Raw genomic sequence first — 18,648 nt, forward strand, 5'->3', positions numbered from 1 at the left:
CACTGACAGACTCTGAGTCAGGGTTCTTCACTGCAAACAGGGGAAAACCCCTTACAGACCAATTAAATAGCACTGAGTCCTTTTGAGTTTCTCATCTTTTCTCTTGGAATTGCCAAGAAGGGTAGAGACTCGGTTTGGGAAAATAGGGTGGGTATACAGAAGGAATCCCAACTGAAAATCAAGTGCGTCACAGAATCAAGCATGTCACCGAAGCAGTCTGCTGAGGATGAGAGTTCACCATTCCTGAACATCATTACTAAACCACTGTGGCTACTGGCCTAGTTGAGAAACTATAGACGTTGGCCACCACTGCCACTCAACATATTCTCTTTCCTTGCTTCTTTGCGGGTTGGTTTTAGATTAGAATTTAGGTGCGTGCCTTTATCTGCTCAGCCTAAGTTACTACCCTGAGCCTTAGCTGAAAGGGAGCTGGGGGAATGAGAATCTGGGCTTTTCACCACTGAAGGCTGGGGGAAGCAAAGGCTGTTCCTCACATTAAGACTCTTAGTAAGGGGATTCAGATGCGAGGCCATCTAAAATATGATCCGTGTACAGTTAATCCCTGCACAACACGGGTTTGAATTTGTAGGCAGATTTTTTTCAATAAATACGGTACGGTACTATAAATGTATTTTCTTTTATAGTTTTCTTAGTAACATTTTCTTTTCTCTAGCTTCCTTTATGTAAGAATACAGTATATAATACACATGACAAAGTATGTTTTAATTGACTATTCATGTTATCAGTAAGGCTTCTGTCACCAGTAGGCAATTTGTAGTTAGGTTTTTGAGTAGTCAAAAGTGATACTGGGGGGGGAGAGGGTTGCTGTCTCTAACCTCTTATTGTTCGAGGGTGAACTGTTTACTACCCTAGAATGCACACTAGAATCTCCAATGATTAGAGACAGTATTTGCTGAATGTTGAGTAGAAAAATTCTAGGATCATAAAATTAAAATGTCACATACAAATGGCTTCAACTGCATAAAAATTAAATTAAATGCATTTCTCAATATTCAATTCTAGAGTTAACTGCTTAAACTAACAAGGCTTAGCCACATTCAGACCTCCCCAGTAGATTTCACAGAATATGTTTGCTAGAACCACTTTAAAATGTGGTTTATCAGATCTTTTCGATTAGGAGTATTTTGATTTTGAATTATTTTGAACAGAGTGCCATGAGATACCAAATTTTAAGGGCAAAGTATAATTTAAAAAGAATTACTCTTATATACACATCAGTGGCCACAAATAAAAAATATATATAGGTCCCAGTCTCCGGTTCCTGCTAAAATTGTAGAACAAATTGAACAACCCTCCAGAAAATGAAGAGTTTTTAATTAATTATACATTTAATTAGAAAAACTTGGACAATATCACAATCTTGTTTTAATACCCAAGAGGAGTTTAATAATAATTAAGCATGCAATTGAAATTACCACAGAATTACAGAGGACTTCCATTCAGTTTTAATTATCCATAAAAATCAGAGTGCAGTGAGTGAAGGGTACCCTATGGGTCAAATAAGTTTGAACGGGTTATCTTCTGTTGAATCAAACTAATTTGTGGATAATGAGATAATATTTACTTTTGAGACCTTTTCACATGTTTTACTCATGTACATGATAGATGGAAAAGCACTTTGTAAACTAAAAGCAGAAAAAAATATTAATCATTATGAGCTATTTATCAATTTATAGTCCCCCCCCTCAAGAAAGTAGAAATGAATAAACTTCCTACGATGGACATTTACATGGATGAGATAAAAGAACAGAAATTCACATAAAGATATCCTTTGGGTTTGGCCCTTAATAAATGCAGAGGAAAAAAGTGATCTAGTTGAAGTTCATAAGTATAAGAAAGATCACCCATAAAGAAATTAGAGGCTGAATTCTCATTTTACTCAAGTTGGCTATGTTAAAGCAGGGAATGCATTCAGGAAAAGTAACATTCATGGACTACAATGAGAGAGAGCCAGGCCTGCTTTTACTTTTTTAACTTTAAAGTCAATTAACAAGCAACTCTTGCAACCCAATAGGGTTCATTACCTGATTTCCAAAGTGCCAAATCTGACAGTGTTGCATTAAAATACATTTTTTAACCAGAAAATAACTGTTCTCATACACTGGAGTAAACAAATATGTTTGATTGGAGTCCTAGCAGAAAAGAAGTGAGAACAGGACTAAAATTATACGTGAAGAGATAAGAACTGAGGACTTTCCAGAAACACTGAAGATCCACACTCCAAACCCATCAATTCCCAATTAAAGAAAGCCCACTGATTCTGAGCAGGACAAACAAAAAGAAATCCGCATCTGGGTATCCCATAATGAACGTGAGGACTGAAACCACACCCCCCACAAAGGGGGCAGAGGGTAAGGGTCTTAAAAGCAGTCTGAAGAAAAAAGAAAAATATTTTAAATATGCTGAGAGAAAAACTTGCCCGCTAAGTAAACTAAACCTGGTGAAAAGATCGTCAAAGAAGAGGGTTAAATAAAAACATTTTAAAACAAACTGAGGGAGGATGTAGTTGATGGCTCAGTCAGCTGAGAGGCCAATCTAGATTTCAGCTCAGGTCAGGGTCATGGGATCCAGCTCCTGTGGGGCTCTAGGCTCAGTGGGGAGTCTGCGTGGGATTCTTTCACTCTACCTCTGCCCACCCTGCCTCGCTCAATCACTCTCTCGCTCTATAATAAATTATAACTCTTAAAAAAAAAAAAGACAAACTAAAACTACAAGCATTTGCCACCAGTTAGCCCTCACAAGAGGACATAAAGTATGCACTGTAAGGAGAAAAAAGCAATCTCTTGCATGCGAGATGCAAGAATCAGCTTGGCTTACGGTCATCTTCTGAAGTTTAAATATATGTGAAAAATACAGGATGCTAATAGCTAAAGCAGGGGTAGGGCAATATTAATAAAACTGAAATATTCTAAGGCTTTTGTACTGTTCAGTAAGAGACAAAGTACTGATTAATTCAGGTTTTAATGTCTACGGGTAACCACTCGAAGAGCAGAAACTGAGGGCATAATTTACAAATCAGCACTGGAAAAGGATGGAATGATAAGAAAAAAAAAATCAATCCAAAAGCATGGATGCCTAGCATACTAACTTCCTGTGAAGTCTGTCTTCTTTCCCATTACCTGTATTTAAGACTATACTTAAAAAAAATTATTGCTATGGCTGCACCTCACAAGTTCTGGTGAGTATTATTTTCCTTACTGCTCTGGTTCAAAGTATTTTCCCTTATCATTATTTTTTTATTTTGGCCCCTGGGTTATTGAGAAGTACAATTTCATAATTTTCAAATACGGGAATTTTACAGTTAACTGGTTAGCTTAGAAGCATCATGGCCAGAGAATGCGGTAACATGATTTAAAATTTATTGAGGCTTGGGGCACCTGGGTGGCTCAGTCAGTTAAGCTTCTGCCTTCAGCTCAGGTCATGATCATGGGGTCCTGGTGATCAAGCCCTGAATGGGGCTTCTCTGCTCAGCAGACACCCTACTTCTCCCTCTCCCTCTGCTGCTCCCCCTGCTTGTGTTTGCACTTTCCTCTCTGTCAAATGAATAAAAAAGATCTTTAAAAAAAATTATTCAGACTTATTTTATGATTTAGAGGAGTTGCCAAACTAGTTTATGGGGAAAATCTAGCCTTCAGTCTGTTTTTGTACCAACAAGCTAAGTATGGCATTTATTTTAAAGGCTTGTTCAAAGACGATAAATAGAAGGTATGACAAAGACTGTATGTGGCCAGCATGGCCTCAAATCTTATTTGGCCTTTTACTGAAGTTCACCAGTGCCTGGCCTAGTGTATAGTCAGCTTTTAAAAAATGCTTTATTAGTGCTTGAGAAAAATATTCTCCTTTGAGTGCAAGTTCTTCATACCCTTTACTTAGTTTGTTAATTTTGCTGTTCAAATTCAACGTTTCATAATTTTTCTTTTTTGCTTGTTCTATCAATTGTCGAAAGGTATAGTAAAATCTCTGCTGTGATGGTAGATTTGTTGGCTTTTTGTTGTAGTTCTATCAATATTTACTTGAATATTTTCAGGTTACATTATTAGATGCACATGAATTTAAAACTGCCATATACCACTTTGTGAATTGAACCTGTATCATTATGAAGTCTACTTTATTGATCTTAATACAACCAATGGCACTTATTTTTGTTGTTGTTGTTCAGTATTTGCTGGATATATTCTTCTTCCACCTTCTTACTTTTGATCATTCTGGAAAACTTAGCAAGCATGGCAAGAAAAAAAAATGAAAGAAATAGAGTCAAAGAAAGATATTGTCATACTTGCAGCAGATAAAACTATGTAAGTAGTGTGACCAGTTAAATTAATAAATAGAAAAAATAATGCTATTTTTTATGCTAATACATTAGCATAAAAATAAGACACACTTAGAAATACTGGCAGCAAAACTGCAAGATATTGATAGAGAAAATTAAAAGCTTCGGAAGAAATTAAAAATCTAAAGAAAACCTAAAGAAATGAATAGATACAATATTGTCTCCAAATAGATCTGTGGTTCACTATAATCAAACAAAATCCCACCTGGATGTTAGTAAAACTCCACAAGTCAATTCTAAACTGTATATAGAATTACAGGGGATAAGAATAGCCACAACATTCTTGACTAACAACAACAATAAGGGGTGAAGGAAAAAGTCCTACCAAAAGATCAAGCCATAGTACTAAAAATGTTCACACCATGGGGCACCTGGGTGGCTCAGTGGGTTAAGTCTCTGCCTCCGGCTCAGGTCGTGACCTCAGGGTCCTGAGACTGAGCCCTGCATCAGCCTCTCTGCTCAGCATGGAGCCTGCTTGCTTCCTCCTCTCTCTCTCTCTCTCTCTCTCTGCCTGCCTCTCTGCCTACTTGTAATCTCTCTCTGTCAAATAAATAAATAAAATCTTAAAAATAAAATAAAAATGGTTGGTTAACAGACTTCACAGACTGAAGTTGAAGGCTTGAGAGAATATGAGGGGTGAAAGGGGGACTAAGGGCAGAGTCAAAGGAAACACAAGGGAGCACGGAAGAGCAGGGTTTCGGAAAACTAAGGATGGCTCTACGGAAGCCACGGGAGAGAAAGCTTCAAGAAACAAGACCTATTTAATAGTGTCACTTGATACAGATATTCAAGTCAGATGGCAGAACCTGACAAGTTCTCAACATTTCTTAGGGAGAGTAAGTAGTTTCCTAAGAGGCTAGGTTGCACTTGGTTGAGAAAATGAGATGAACTGAGAGCTCCAAAAAGCTAAGCTGTGCAAAGAATGACAACTCGGGAGGCTGCTGGAGTGGGTGAAACAAGTTTGGGGAGTTTATTTTGTCATAAAGATAGGAGGATCCTAAGCATTCTTTCATACCATTCTATTAATAAAAAGTAAAATTCATAGGGGCGCCTGGGTGACTCAGTGGGTTAAGCTGCTGCCTTCGGCTCAGGTCATGATCTCCAGGGTCCTGGGATAGAGTCCTGCATCGGGCTCTGTGCTCAGCAGGGAGCCTGCTTCCCTCTCTCTCTCTCTGCCTGCCTCTCCATCTACTTGTGATTTCTCTCTGTCAAATAAATAAATAAAATCTTAAAAAAAAAAAAGTAAAATTCATAAAAACTTGCGGAAGACTTGCCTTGGGAACATCTTTTTTTTTTGGGTCTGATTTTTCCTTTATTGAAAAAAAAATTACTGTATTCGCATACAGTGTTCTATTAGTTTCAGGTATACAACATACTGATTTGACAATTCTATAGGAAACATCTTAAGTACAAAGTAATTTTTGCACACTGCCACCCATCACCCTATCTTGAACTTCTGATCACCCCCATTAGGCTCTACTGGGCGTACACTACCAATTGGTAGATGCTTTCTTCTGGCTCTAGACACACCAACCTTTCCTCAGATCTTCAAACCCACTAGGCTCTTTGTCATCTCCAAGCTTGCTGTCTTCTTTGGAAACTCTTGCCTTGTCTTGCACATGGCTGGTTTCTCCTCCTTCTTCAAAGCTACTCTTTCAGAAAAGACTTCCCTGACCAATCTATGGAAGTCATAATCCTACCTTCTTCCCTATCACAGAACTCTTATTTGTTCCTTCACACTATTTAATTCAATCTGTAACCACTTTATTTGCTCACATTTTATGGGCTGCCTCTTCCACTAGCATGTATGCAAAGATGTCTGGCTTGTGGACCTCTGCGTCTTCAGCCCCTAGGATAGTTCCTGGCAAATAACATGTCTTCAGTAAATATTTGTTAAATGATCCATACAACCAATGTCTCCGTCTATCACTTTCCTCAACTGGGATCAAGCACACTGTTTCTTAAACCTAAGGGCTTTTGTCACTCTTTGACACATAAAATCACGAGGGTTAAACTAACTTTTACTGTACTTTCATTAGATACTAGGTTCTGTACTATAATCTACGTTTGTATCATTTCACTTAAGTTTTACATAACCCTCTCGTATAGATAGTACTTCTAAAATTATCTCCATTGTACAGGCGATGAAACAGAGAAGGTTGTTAAGTTCACAGAGGTGGCAGAGCGGGGATCAGAATCGAGTTCTGACTTCAGAAACAGAACAAAGCCGGGCCATTACTCACTTCAAGTGAGGATACATACTCTAGTTTGGGAAGTTCTAATTGAAACCTGCTCTACCCAGGCACATCCTAATCACAATAAATTCAAATTTCACAACCCGACTCCCCTTCCCACTTGCTTGCTGGCGGGAGGCGAGAGCGGGGAGCCGTGGAGAGCTGTCCTGAACTTCCAAGTCCCGGCTTCTCCCGAGTAAGACGCATGTAGGAAGAAGAGATCCGAGCGTCAGCAACTTAAGTCTCCTCACCGAGGAAGAGGGAACCCGGGGTCTAACGAGAGACTGCCGGATTCTGGAGTAGAAGCAGACAAGTCCCGCACTGCATCAGTAACCAAAGAGCTTACCTTAACTGCCACCTCCGGAGCGGAGTCCACCGCCACTGCCAGAGAGGGTTTGGTCGAAGCTGATTTCGTCAAGTGCATGAGGGAGTCGGCGGCTGGAAGGGAACACTGACCACCCTCACTGTCCGAGTCCGATTCGGACCCTGAACCCGAACCATAGGACGCAGCCAGAGCTGCAATCGCAGCCGACATGACGGCACCAGATCCTCTGCGGAGACCAGGCCCGGGCGGAAGGAGCAGCTTCCAGGTCCTGACAGATGACCATAACACACAGTATTTACTTCCTTGGTAAGAATTCACTAACGGAATTTTAAATTGTACACTAATTAGCACTTGAAGAGGTATACGAGAACCGAGAATATGAAAGCATTGATCTAGGGAAATAGAATTATAATACCTTTTTAACTTTCAGGACCTTTGTGGTCTGATTAAAGACTACGAGTTCCGAATACCTTGAGGCCGTAAAGTCCCACACTCCCGGCGTGCAGCGCGGCGGGAAGTTGGAGAGGTACAATGGGAAATGTAGTTTGGAGCGAGGGGCGGGGCGGAGTGGGCAGGTCTCTCTTTGACCCCTCCCCCGAATGGATGGTTCATTCAATTGGCTATCATCTTCCCTCACTCCCCGGCCAAGCACTGTTCTCTCCGTCCCCTTCCCCCAGATTGAGGATTGGGCAATACCAAACAGCCTCAGGAAATGGGGGGGAAGCCGTATTCATTCCCTCTGTTCGGTGGGTGGGCGGAGGCTGAGTTTTCCACCACGGCTACACCTGGGCATTGGGAGCTGAAGAGGAAAGCGAGAATCTTAAACTGGAAGACCCTGAGTTGTGGAGAATAGCTCCTGTTGGGAAGAATGGGAGATTAGGTGGCGAGGGTCAGCGGTCCCCCCTCCTTCAGGCGCGGATCCCGGCGCCCGGTTGTGGAGCGTCGCGCGCGGGGAGGGGGCGGGCGGGGGGCGGCGGCGGCGGCTCTCGGTGTTGTTCGCTCGCGCGTCGAGCACACGGTGGGTCCGGCGACCGGCGGGCGCCGCAGGCGGCGTTCCCAATAGTCCGGTGCCTCGGCCGCTGCCCAGAGACGATTCCACGCCGGAGCCTGTCGCTCCTGGAGGCTCTAGGTGGAGTCCCGGGAGCTGAGGGGGACCGGCGGCCGCCACCGAAGCATGAAGACGGGGTAAGGCAAGACCCCCATGATTTCACGGTGAGCGCGAATCTCTCAGGAATTGGTATTTGGTAGGGAGAGGGTGCGGGGAGAGGAACTCTTTCTCACCGGCCAGAACGGAGAGAGGTGTGTGTGGCGCTCTTGCCCGGCAAAGGTGACGGGGATGGGCGCGCCTCCCCCGCGACGGCCCCCACCCCCATTCGCGGGTTTCCGGAGCTCCGGCCGCCCACCCGCCAGCCGGGCTGGGCTGCCGAGGGAGACAGCAGCCGGCCGGCGCGCCTGGGTCTCGGTTGCAGGGACCGCCCGAGGCTGCTCTAGGTGGAGAGACTGCGGGGCTCACCTGGGGTGCCAGCGTCTGAGCGCCCCTGACCTGGCCGGGCACCCTCTTGCCTGCTCGCTCTGGGGGCGGCTGCAGCACCGGGTGGTAGAGCAGCCCCCGCTTGCGCTACGTGCGGGAGGCTCCGTAAAGCCGGCTGGTGCGTTTGCGTGTTTGCGCCGCGCGTTTTTATATTACAGACATAAAGGTAAAGCGAGTGCGGGGATCCCTTTCTTCCCCCGAAGAGGGGGCGAGGCGGGGAGGTCGCCTCCGATGCGTGGTCTTGGGGGAGTGCCTCGAGCAGAGTTAGGGAGCCGCTTACTCAGCTCCGATGTCGGCAGGACTCGCCCATTGTGCCACCCAGATAATTATTCAACTATGCAGCATCCATTGCACCTTTCCCATTTTTCTTTTCCCCTTGCTACAGCATGCCCCCTAGCTTCGGTACTCCGACGCCTTCTCTTGCATGCGCTTGGGTGCTGAACTGGAATAATGATGAAAAGAAAGCACCTCTGACCTAAACATTCACAACCTGTTTTACAGCCGATTAATTAACTAATCTCTAGCTAGACTAGATACTTTAATGTGACTCAGTCTAATCCTGACCCTTTCTGTGTACGGTGCGCTTTGGATTAAAATTTATTTTTTTTCTTTGGTGTTAAGATTCACGTATGAAGTCTTATTTCTTGTGCGGTAATTGGTTTATTGGTTATTCAACCCATCTAATGGTCTTAAATGTAATATGTGTGATAGGTAACTTTCATCTAATTGTTGATAGTGCTATCTCGTAATTATAAATGCAGTCTGTCTTTGAACTCTCGGGCACAGCTTTTCCCATATGTTCTAAGTTTCTGTTAGCGAAGTATTTTTATTTATGGCGAATATTTGAATAAAGTACTTGATAGAAAATTTCTCAAGTTTTGGGTAAAAAAAGTTTTGTATTTTGTTATCTTTCGGTAATATTTTATTGCTATTCATAGCTTTCAGTTGAATGAAAGGAAGCATTTAATAAGGCATTTAAGGTGGGGTTTCAACTGCCATAATGAGCATTAGCTAATTTCTCTAAATTTTATTTTTCGTTCAGTTCTTTGCAATACCATGTATTTAATTACTTGTGGAATTTTTTTTCTTATTTTTTTTCTAACTTCTCTCTCCAAGGATGGGCAGGCTCCAGTTTTGCACGAACTACCTGAAAGATGGAATATTTTTTTGAAAACGGAAGAAACAACTGTTGGTTACTTGATTTTTGTGTTAAAAACTGTTTACCTCTCCTTACCTAAAAATAAATGATTCACTGCCAAAAATAAGTGTTTCCTTTTTGTTTTGTTTTGTTTTGTTTTTCTTGTGAACCTCTCCTTTGGCTTTTCTCCTTTAAGCTTGTTGCCATAACCCTCTTGATAAAACAGAATTGCACATAGGCATTGCAGAGGCAGTTGTTTTAAGGTACAGTAATTGTTTTACAGCGTTTGGAAGTGGCGCACTTATAACTTGATGGTGTAGAATCAGTGCTTGGTTAGGAAATGACCTTGCAATTTACAAAATGGACACCTCTGTGCCTTGGTTTCCTTATATGTAAATGGAGACAATACCCATTTATGTCATTGAGTAGTATGCATAAATTCAATAAAGATGTTTTCATAATGCTTTTAAATTTTTAGATATTTTAACTGATGGATAATGAAAATATTTCAGGGTAAAATACAAGATAAAAACGTCATTAGAATATCACCTGGCATGTTAGAATGGCTGATTTATATTGAATTTTGCTTTGGAGATATAGGGCTATAAATTGAAAAATGTTTCTCATCCATAAAGAGTTTTTAATGATTGCAAATTTAATAGGTATTGTAGTTAATACCTATATGTAGATTTAACTATGGATATAGTTCATATTCATGAAAAAAGTTATATGACTTGATAATAAACAAGTAGAATCTTGAATCCAGTTTGTAAAAATAAAATTTTTTTCCCAAAAAACATTAAGGCCTTTTTCATTGAAAAATTTGCAGATGACATGATCCAAAATACATAGTTGGGATCATTTGTAAGGTGTGGTATGGAGTTTTGTTTAGGTTTATAAATAATTCCATATTCAGATGCAGTATATTAATGTTGTATAATACTATATTACACTTTTTTTTTCATTTTCAGAATAGTTTAAGGTATCCATTTCCAAGTGTTTGGTTTTCATTATCACAGAGATAGTAATAGTAACTTTTTTTTTTTTTAATTTTTTTTTAATTTTATTTATTTATTTGAGAGAGAGAGACAGTGAGAGAGAGCATGAGCGAGGAGAAGGTCAGAGAGCGAAGCAGACTCCCCATGGAGCTGGGAGCCCGATGTGGGACTCGATCCCGGGACTCCAGGATCACGCCCTGAGCCGAAGGCAGTCGTCCAACCAACTGCGCCACCCAGGCGTCCCAGTAATAGTAACTTTTGATCTCCTTATTGGAATATTATTAACACAGTTAATTTTCATAGCAAAAGTTACTATTAAAATATATTATTTGAACTTTTACCAAAGCTGTATTTTTGGTTACTTTGTGGGGAAGCTTCATATAGATGATGAGTTTATTCAAACGTCTTTAAAATTACTAATGTGTAGTTTCTTTTTTTGAGAATGAATTTGATTAAATGTTTAATATTTTCTCAAATGATCAACTTAAAATTCAGCTGTCATTTTTACTTGGGTAAATACAGTTAATTAAAGGTTTTTCTAAGCTTCTTGAGGACAGAAACTATACTGAATCTTACTGTCAAAAATCTAAAATGGCTAGCATAGTGTTTAGCAAATAGTAGGGCCTCATTTTTGTTGTTATGTGACAAATAGAATGAGTGAAGAATATCCATTGATTTAGTGGATTGAGTAGAAATTTTTAAAAACACATTTATCAATAAATTTTAAATCATGAAATACAGCTTTATTTCAGGAGAAAAGAGAAAAATGCTTTGGAGGTTCTTTGAACTTTTTTTACCTGCTCAATTAGAATTCCTTTACTCCCATTTTTTGGAAGAGTACTAAATATCTGTATACAATAATGTTAGGGATTGTCAACCTTTCATTCATAAAATGATTAATTTTCTTACCTCTTCTAGGTCACTTCATGAAAATATGCATTAAAGGTTTTTTGTTGTTTTTCCTAAATTAGATAAGTATAGAAATGTTTTGGTTCTTTTTTGCTTACTTCAGTTTTCCAGTGAAATATTGTTAAAATGATGTATGTTAATTATATCCTGTGAGAAATGTGCCTGAATACCAAGTTTTAAAAATAAGTGACCCTGAGGTAGAGCTTTTTATGAAGTGAAGAATCTTTGAATTTTTAATTTATCACATTCAGTTTATAATTTTGAGTCTTTGTGTATTGCTGTTTCCTAATTTAGCATGAGATCTTTATTTTAAAATTTGTGAAATAGTTTGGAATTGGGAACTTCCTCAAAAACAATATTCTTGGTGGTTAGATTTGCAGGCAGCCCACCAAATTTAACCCATAATATACCTACATTATAAGATTTATAATATTAGAGAATTATATTACTAATAATTAGGATAAACATATTGAAAATAACTACAGTTGTGTACACCACTTTATCTTTCAGAAAATCCATTCAGAATTTTCTTTGAAATTCTAAGAATACATTTCTATTGTGTTAGACATGACAACATTATTAGGAACTTGTTCTCTAATACCCAGTGGATGTGAAGAGGAGGATCTTCCTCAGTTCAGTGAGCCTTACATATTATATGGGGCAAGAGGTGAGAGAATGAGAGAAATTGGAAGGAGCTAGGGTCTTCTGTGTGATGTTTGATAAGTCATTTTACTTTTCAGGGTCTTTGGTTTTCTGGATTGTAAAATGAAAAAGTTGAAGTAGATAATCTCTGAGGTTCCTTTTAGTTACAAATAAAATTCAGAGGCATTTCAATGCTCAGTGTAACCACTTGTTCATGAGAGCTGATTTTTCCTTTCTAATATTACTGCCTCTGTACTTCCTCCTCTCAGGGAATTTCTTCTCTCTGGATCTACCCCTGAAAAGATTATAGTCTTAATCTTTTTCTCACATGCCTGTTCTTGGAAGCAAGACTTTTTAGGGTTTTTAAAGGAGTTTTTTTTATAATGTTGGTTGTTTTGTCTGCTTTTATTTTTATTCTTTTTTATTCTTTAACTCCTGGTTCCACCAAGAAACAAAGACTATTTGCTTTGTTCTATTCTTTTGAGTTTTTTACTGATAGCTGTTAAATAAAGTCAAGGTAGAATTTATTTATACTTTGGAAGAAGATCATACCCAGTGAATCTTCAGAGAAATTTTTTTTATAAGGAAAAATATTGAAACTAGGGTTTTGGAATGGGTTTATGAAGGTAAAGTGATGAAATATGGCCTGAGAATAGGTTGTCACATACTGTGTGGGATATCCTGCATTTTTATTTGTTAAATCTGACGGTCTTGCATTGGGTGCTGTGGAACTTTGGGCATGGCCGGAGGATGAGTGTGGTGGGGTTGGAGGCAGAGTGAGAAAGTATGTTCATGGATCCATTGAGAATAGAGACAGTTTTTTTTTGTCTTACTTGGTGATTTTGTTTGTTTTGCTTCATTTTTGTGTTTCTAGAACTCGTTCTGTAAGTTAAATAGATATTTGAGTGGGTACTTAAATTACTACAGAATAGTAGGTAAGTAATTCCCTTAAGTGGAAAGATCAGGATGCTGTGAGAAAAGGGGTTATGAGGGGCGCCTGGGTGGCTCAGTGGGTTAAAGCCTCTGTCTTCGGCTCAGGTCATGGTCCCAGGGTTCTGGGATCAGGCCCCACATCAGGCTCTCTGTTCGGCGGGGAGCCTGCTTCCTCCCCTCTCTCTCTCTGCCTGCCTCTCTGCCTACTTGTGATCTCTGTCTGTCAAATAAATAAAATAAAATAAAATAAAAAGAAAAGGGGTTATGAAACATAGCTATGTTAGTCATACACATTGGAGTATTTTGCAGATTTTTAATTAACTTCTTATTTGGAGGTTAATATTATTACAAAAAAATTATAGGTGACATGTTTTCCTAAGTAGATAAAAAATTACATTGCATGCTTGCTATATATATAAGTCACTGTATACCTACCATTGTATTTGTTACTTTATTTCATTGGTATCATAATCCTATTAGAATTTAATGGAAGAAGAGGGTTAACTGAAATAAACATGTTGTTTATTGGCTCAACAGAAGCACAGGTTGTCTGGAAACCACTTTCTCTTTCCTTTCCTCAGTAAGTTAATGTGGAGCAACCATTTTAATAACTTGATAACAGTAATTCTGCCTGCCTGCTACCCTTCCCCTCATCTGTAATTGGTCAGTCTAGTAGTGGTTACCACTTGTCCTAGGCTAAACCAATTATTCATTCAGCACATAATTATTGAAGGCCAGCTGGGTGCTAGAAGTATATAATGGAGAACAAGATAGAGGTCTCAGTTCTCTTGGAGTTAACAGTATAGTAAGAGAGACAGATACTGAACAAATACATGAGTCTGTAATTAGAAATTGTGGTGAATGCTATAAAGGAAAAGAACAGGGAACCAAATTTACCTTGGGAGTCAGGGAGGGTGCTTTGAGGAAAAATTAGTGGAAGTTAGCTATGTGAAAAATGAAGAGAATGCAAACAATACATATTCCAACAGTTTTGAAGTGGGAAAGAGCTTGTTAGATTCCACTAAGAGCTAAGAAAAGGCCAAAGTAGATAAAACTCAACGATATAGTGAGCAAGAGGGATTGTGGCGTAAGGTAATAAGGTTGTTAAAGGTAAACAGGGGTCAACCATGTAAGGCCCGCATAAGTTATTTCAATTAGGGTTGTGGATTTTATTGTAAGTGTATTGGGGAAAGCCAGGAAGGGTTTTTAATCAGGTTAACAACTGGACCAGAACCATCTTTTAAAAAGATCACTCTGGGAGATGAGTCACAGTTCTGCCCATTTCTGTAGTTTATAGGTGTAGTTCTATACACCTACACTAAGCAAGGAGGACACTCAGAGCTTTTCCTGAATTCTAAGTGCCCAGAGAGTTTTGCTCTAGTGAAACTGGAAGATATAAAACCCAGAAACTGTTAGTGGTGGTATTTCTTGTCATGTGAACTAGGTAAATGGGCATCTGGAAGAAAGAGCAAGAGCAGATACAGTCCTAGCTATAGTCACCTGTCCATGGTCCTGAGATTGGGTTCCAAGAGACACCCAAGTGTAATACCACTACTACTGCTATATTTTTTTAATAAGTTGTCTTTTTTTTTTTTTTTTTTTCATAAACTAGTAGGAATTGTATTTCTGGTACTTAGCAGCCAACCAGCCAGTCCTATCATAGATTAATTTGTATTCATAAAAATGATAAAAGTAAAATTGAACACAGATTTTAAAATCCCATTTTTTTCCCTAACTGCCCCGTGCTGGTAAAGTACCACTTCTTAAACTACTGGTTCTAATGGAATTCTAAGGAGGTGGAGGTTGGGTGTGGTTAACACCTATTAGGTGATGATGGCAGCAGTGCTTTATTTGGGGTATGTTTGACAATGATAGAGCTTTCTGCCATTCTTTCCCCTTGAGTAATCGTTACTCAGGTCTACTCTAATTAAAGTAAATGTTTCTATACTGACTAACTCATTTGAAAAGAAAAAAGAAAAGCTTACATGTCAGTAGATTAACTTATTTGATTTCTCTACCAAAAATGTGAACTTTATCATTTTTTCACATTATGCTACAAAAGTAAGTCTTTGTTTTCCACTTTTTAATAAGACTCTATTGTCTCACATGTGTCATATTTTTGGGGGGACTGTGATAAATTTTGTAACATACATGTGCTAGAAATGATGTTAGAAAATTGTGGAAAGGTTAAGGAAAAAAGGAACAGGAGAAACATTTTATATTTTAGTTGAGGATGAAGACTAGTACTTATTTGTTCTAAAAACCAAAATAAAAGCTTTGTGTGATACATCATAATGTCTGGCTAGAAATTTATCAATTTTGTTGATATTTAAAAAGAATCATTTGGTTTCATTTGTTTTCTCTGTTGATTTCCTGTTTTTAATTTTGTTGATTTCTTTGCCAATGCTTGCTATTTCTATAGTTTGTTAAGATGGAACCCAAGATTATTGATTTTAATCTTCTTTCCTACTGTATGCATTCAGGGCTATTAATTTCCCTCTAAGCACTACTTTTGATGGATTCCACACATTTTGATAAATGGTATTTTTCATTTTCACTTATTTCAAAATATTTTAAAATCTCTCAAGACTTCTTTGACCCATGTGTTATTTAGAAGTGTGGTGTTTAATCTCCAAATATTTTGGGATTTTCTGGCTATCTTTCTGCTGTTGCTTTCTATTTTAATTGTTTATAGTCTGAGATCATACATTATATGATATATTTATTCTTTTAAATTTTGGAAGGTGTGTTTTATGGCCCAGAATGTGGTTTGGGTGAATGGTCTATATGAACTTGAGAAGAATGTGGTTTCTGCTGTTGTTGGGTGAAATACTGTATAAATGTCAATTAGATCCAGTTGATTGATGGTGTTGTTCAGTTCAACCCTATCCTTACTAATTTTCTGCCTGTTGGATCTGTCAGTTATTTATAGAGGGGTGTTGAAGTCTCTATGATCATGAATTCATCTATTTCTCCTTGCAGTTCTGTCAGATTTTGCCTCACATATTTTGGTTCTCTGTTGTTAGGTATTTACACATTAAGGATTGTTATGTCCTCTGTTTCATGAATTTACCCGTTTAGATTATGTTATGCCCTTCTTTATCCCTGAAAAATTCTTCTGCTCAGAAGTCTGCTTTCTCCGAAATTAATATAGCTACTCCTGCTTTCTTTTGCTTAGTCTTAGCATGTCTCTATCCTTTTATTTTTCATCTATCTGTATCTTTATATTTAAAGTGGTATCTTGTAGGCAACACATAGTTGGGTTTTTTCATCCACTCTGGAATTGTCTTTTAATTGGTGTATTTGAACCATTCATATCTAAAGTGGTTTTGATATAGTCAGATTAATATCAATCATTTTTGTAACTTTTCATTACAGTTCTTTTTTTTTTTTTCTCTTTTTCAGCCTTCTCTGGTTTTATTTGTGCTTTTTATATGGTTCCTTGTTCTCTCCTCTCTTAGAGTACCAATTATACCTTTTTTTGGAATATTTTTAGTTATTGTCCTAGAGGTTGCCTGCCACTTCACAGGTATTGCAGATTTCTTAATGGAGAATTCCCAATTTCTCTTTCCCATCTGTCGTAACAGTGCTGCCATTTATTTTGCTTATCCATATGCTATAATCAACTGGAATTTTGTGACTACTATCACTTTGAACCAACAATTATCTGTTAGATTCAGGAATAAAATATTTTTTAAATCTGTCCTTCATTTATTCTTCTGTGTAGCTCTTTCTTTATGTAGGTTGGAGTTGCTAACCTATATCATTTTCCTTTTCTCTAGAGAACTTTTTTCTTGCAAAGCAGGTCTATTGGTGACAAATTCATTTTTTATTTGGCTGAGAAAGTATTTCTTTTCATTTTTGAGATAATTTCTCAATGACAAATTCTAGGTTAGTGGTCTTTTATTGAAATATTTTACTCCACTCTTGTTTGCATGGTTATGGATGAGAAGTCCAACATAATTCCTATCATTGTTCCTCTATAGATAAAGCATTTTTTTTTCCTGATTTCTTTCAATGTTTTTCTCTTTGGTTTTCTTCAGTTTCAATGTTATAGACTTAAGTATAGACATTTTGGTGTTTCTCTTTGCTTGATATTTTCTGAGCTTCGTGGATTTATAGTTTGGCTTCTGTCATTAATTTTGGAAAATTCTCAGGCATTATTACCTCCACCAGTGCTTCTCAGCTTTTCTTCCCCACACTGTAGGTATGTCAGTAAGGCAAAGGTGGGCAGGAATTGGGTAGTTTTCGTTTCTCCAAGTTGGATAAGGCTCTGATGAAGTCTTTTTCTTTGCTAGTGTGAATTCTATGGACTTGTTTCGAAATGTTATTTTTTCCTTTGTCCCAGTGAAGCAGAAGGGGATTTTTCTTTGATTTTAGCTAGAGAAACTTGTGGGGCATAAAACCTTGGAAAGTGTTATCAGCCCCCCCCCCGCCCCACTAGACCTCCAGGAGTTTTAAAGTCTCAAACTAGTCCATAATCAGCCTCCAGCAACTTCTTCAAGTTACGATTTAAATGTTCATATCAGTTCCTGACTTCTGTACCTTCTGCGTTCTGTTGGCTAATCTGTATTCTCTGTATCATTCTTTCTAGTTTCTTGGGTGAGTGTCCTCTGGTCTCAGTATCTCAAGATCTAGGAAAAGTCCAATATTTTTCAGGTTGTTCAACTTTTATTTTGTTGTGAGAGAAGAGTAATGACTTCCAAGTGTTTTACATGTCAGAGGGGAACCTGGAAGTAACCAAATAGGAAAAAAAACGTGTAATATTCCACTGTATGGATATACCAAAATTTATTTCATTTGTCCCCGCCGTTAGATGCTTAGGTTGCTTCCTTTCTTTTATATGGCAAGCCATGCTCTAGTAATTCTCCTTGGATAAACTGCAATTTTTATTTTAATGGCTATTTTTCAGTTATCTATATCTCCTCCTGTAATTACCCAGAGATTAATCAGGAATTGGCATACCTAAACCAGAAGACTGGGTTTAATTCTTAGTCCTTTCTCTTAGTCCTTTATCTTGGATCATTTTACTTCTGATCATTTGTAAAATTTGTAAAATGTGTATGATAACCACCACATGGAAGAGCTATTGTAAGGATTAAAAATACCTTAGAAGGTGTTTGTGAACTATAAAGCGCTATGTAAAAGTTAGGTAACTTAGGTATATTGAATTGTGATATAAACTATGAGGCTCAATAATAATCAAGCACCTTGGTAATTAACTAGCTTGAGACCAGGCTGCCTAGGACAATGTTTTGAAAGAAGATAATATGATTTAATGATAATTCTGAGAAAGGAGGCACAGTTGGTTCTGAGGGAGATAGCTAAGTAACAAGTACGCCTTAAAAACTTGATGAAATGATATGTTGATAGGGAATATTGTTTCACTTATGATATGCTGGCGTACATTGTTATGTTTGATACTTTGAACTTCCTTAAAAAAAAAAAAAAGATTTATTTATTTGGGAGAGAGGAAGAGCATGAATGGGGCAGAGAGGCAGAGGGAGAGGGAGGAGCAGACTTCCCCTTGAGCACGGGAGCTCTATGCAGAGCTCCACAAGGACTTTACCCGGAGCTCAGTCCAGGA

The 18,648-nt window shown here is 38.5% G+C and overlaps 2 protein-coding genes across 3 annotated transcripts in view; one reads left to right on the forward strand and one right to left on the reverse strand.

The window, feature by feature from the left end:
- Positions 1–7,387, reverse strand: part of CDC40 (cell division cycle 40) — a 51,027-nt gene extending 43,640 nt beyond the window's left edge. Inside the window, exons 1-2 of the mRNA XM_044244418.1 lie at positions 7,326–7,387; positions 6,932–7,178 (exon numbers count right to left, since the gene is read on the reverse strand). Coding sequence (XP_044100353.1) covers positions 6,932–7,120 — 189 coding nt within the window. The 5' untranslated portion in view covers positions 7,121–7,178; positions 7,326–7,387. The remainder of the gene's footprint in view (positions 1–6,931; positions 7,179–7,325) is intronic.
- Positions 7,388–7,979: 592 nt separating this feature from the next.
- The window catches only part of WASF1 (WASP family member 1), a 60,363-nt gene continuing 49,694 nt past the window's right edge, over positions 7,980–18,648 (forward strand). Inside the window, exon 1 of one of the 2 annotated variants that reach the window (XM_044244432.1) lies at positions 7,980–8,122. The gene's annotated coding sequence lies outside the window, so the exon portion shown is untranslated. The remainder of the gene's footprint in view (positions 8,123–18,648) is intronic. The other variant, XM_044244430.1, reaches the window with a different exon arrangement.

The sequence above is a fragment of the Neovison vison genome, chromosome 1 (assembly GCF_020171115.1).
Source record: "Neovison vison isolate M4711 chromosome 1, ASM_NN_V1, whole genome shotgun sequence".
NCBI classification, from domain to species: Eukaryota; Metazoa; Chordata; class Mammalia; order Carnivora; family Mustelidae; genus Neogale; species Neogale vison.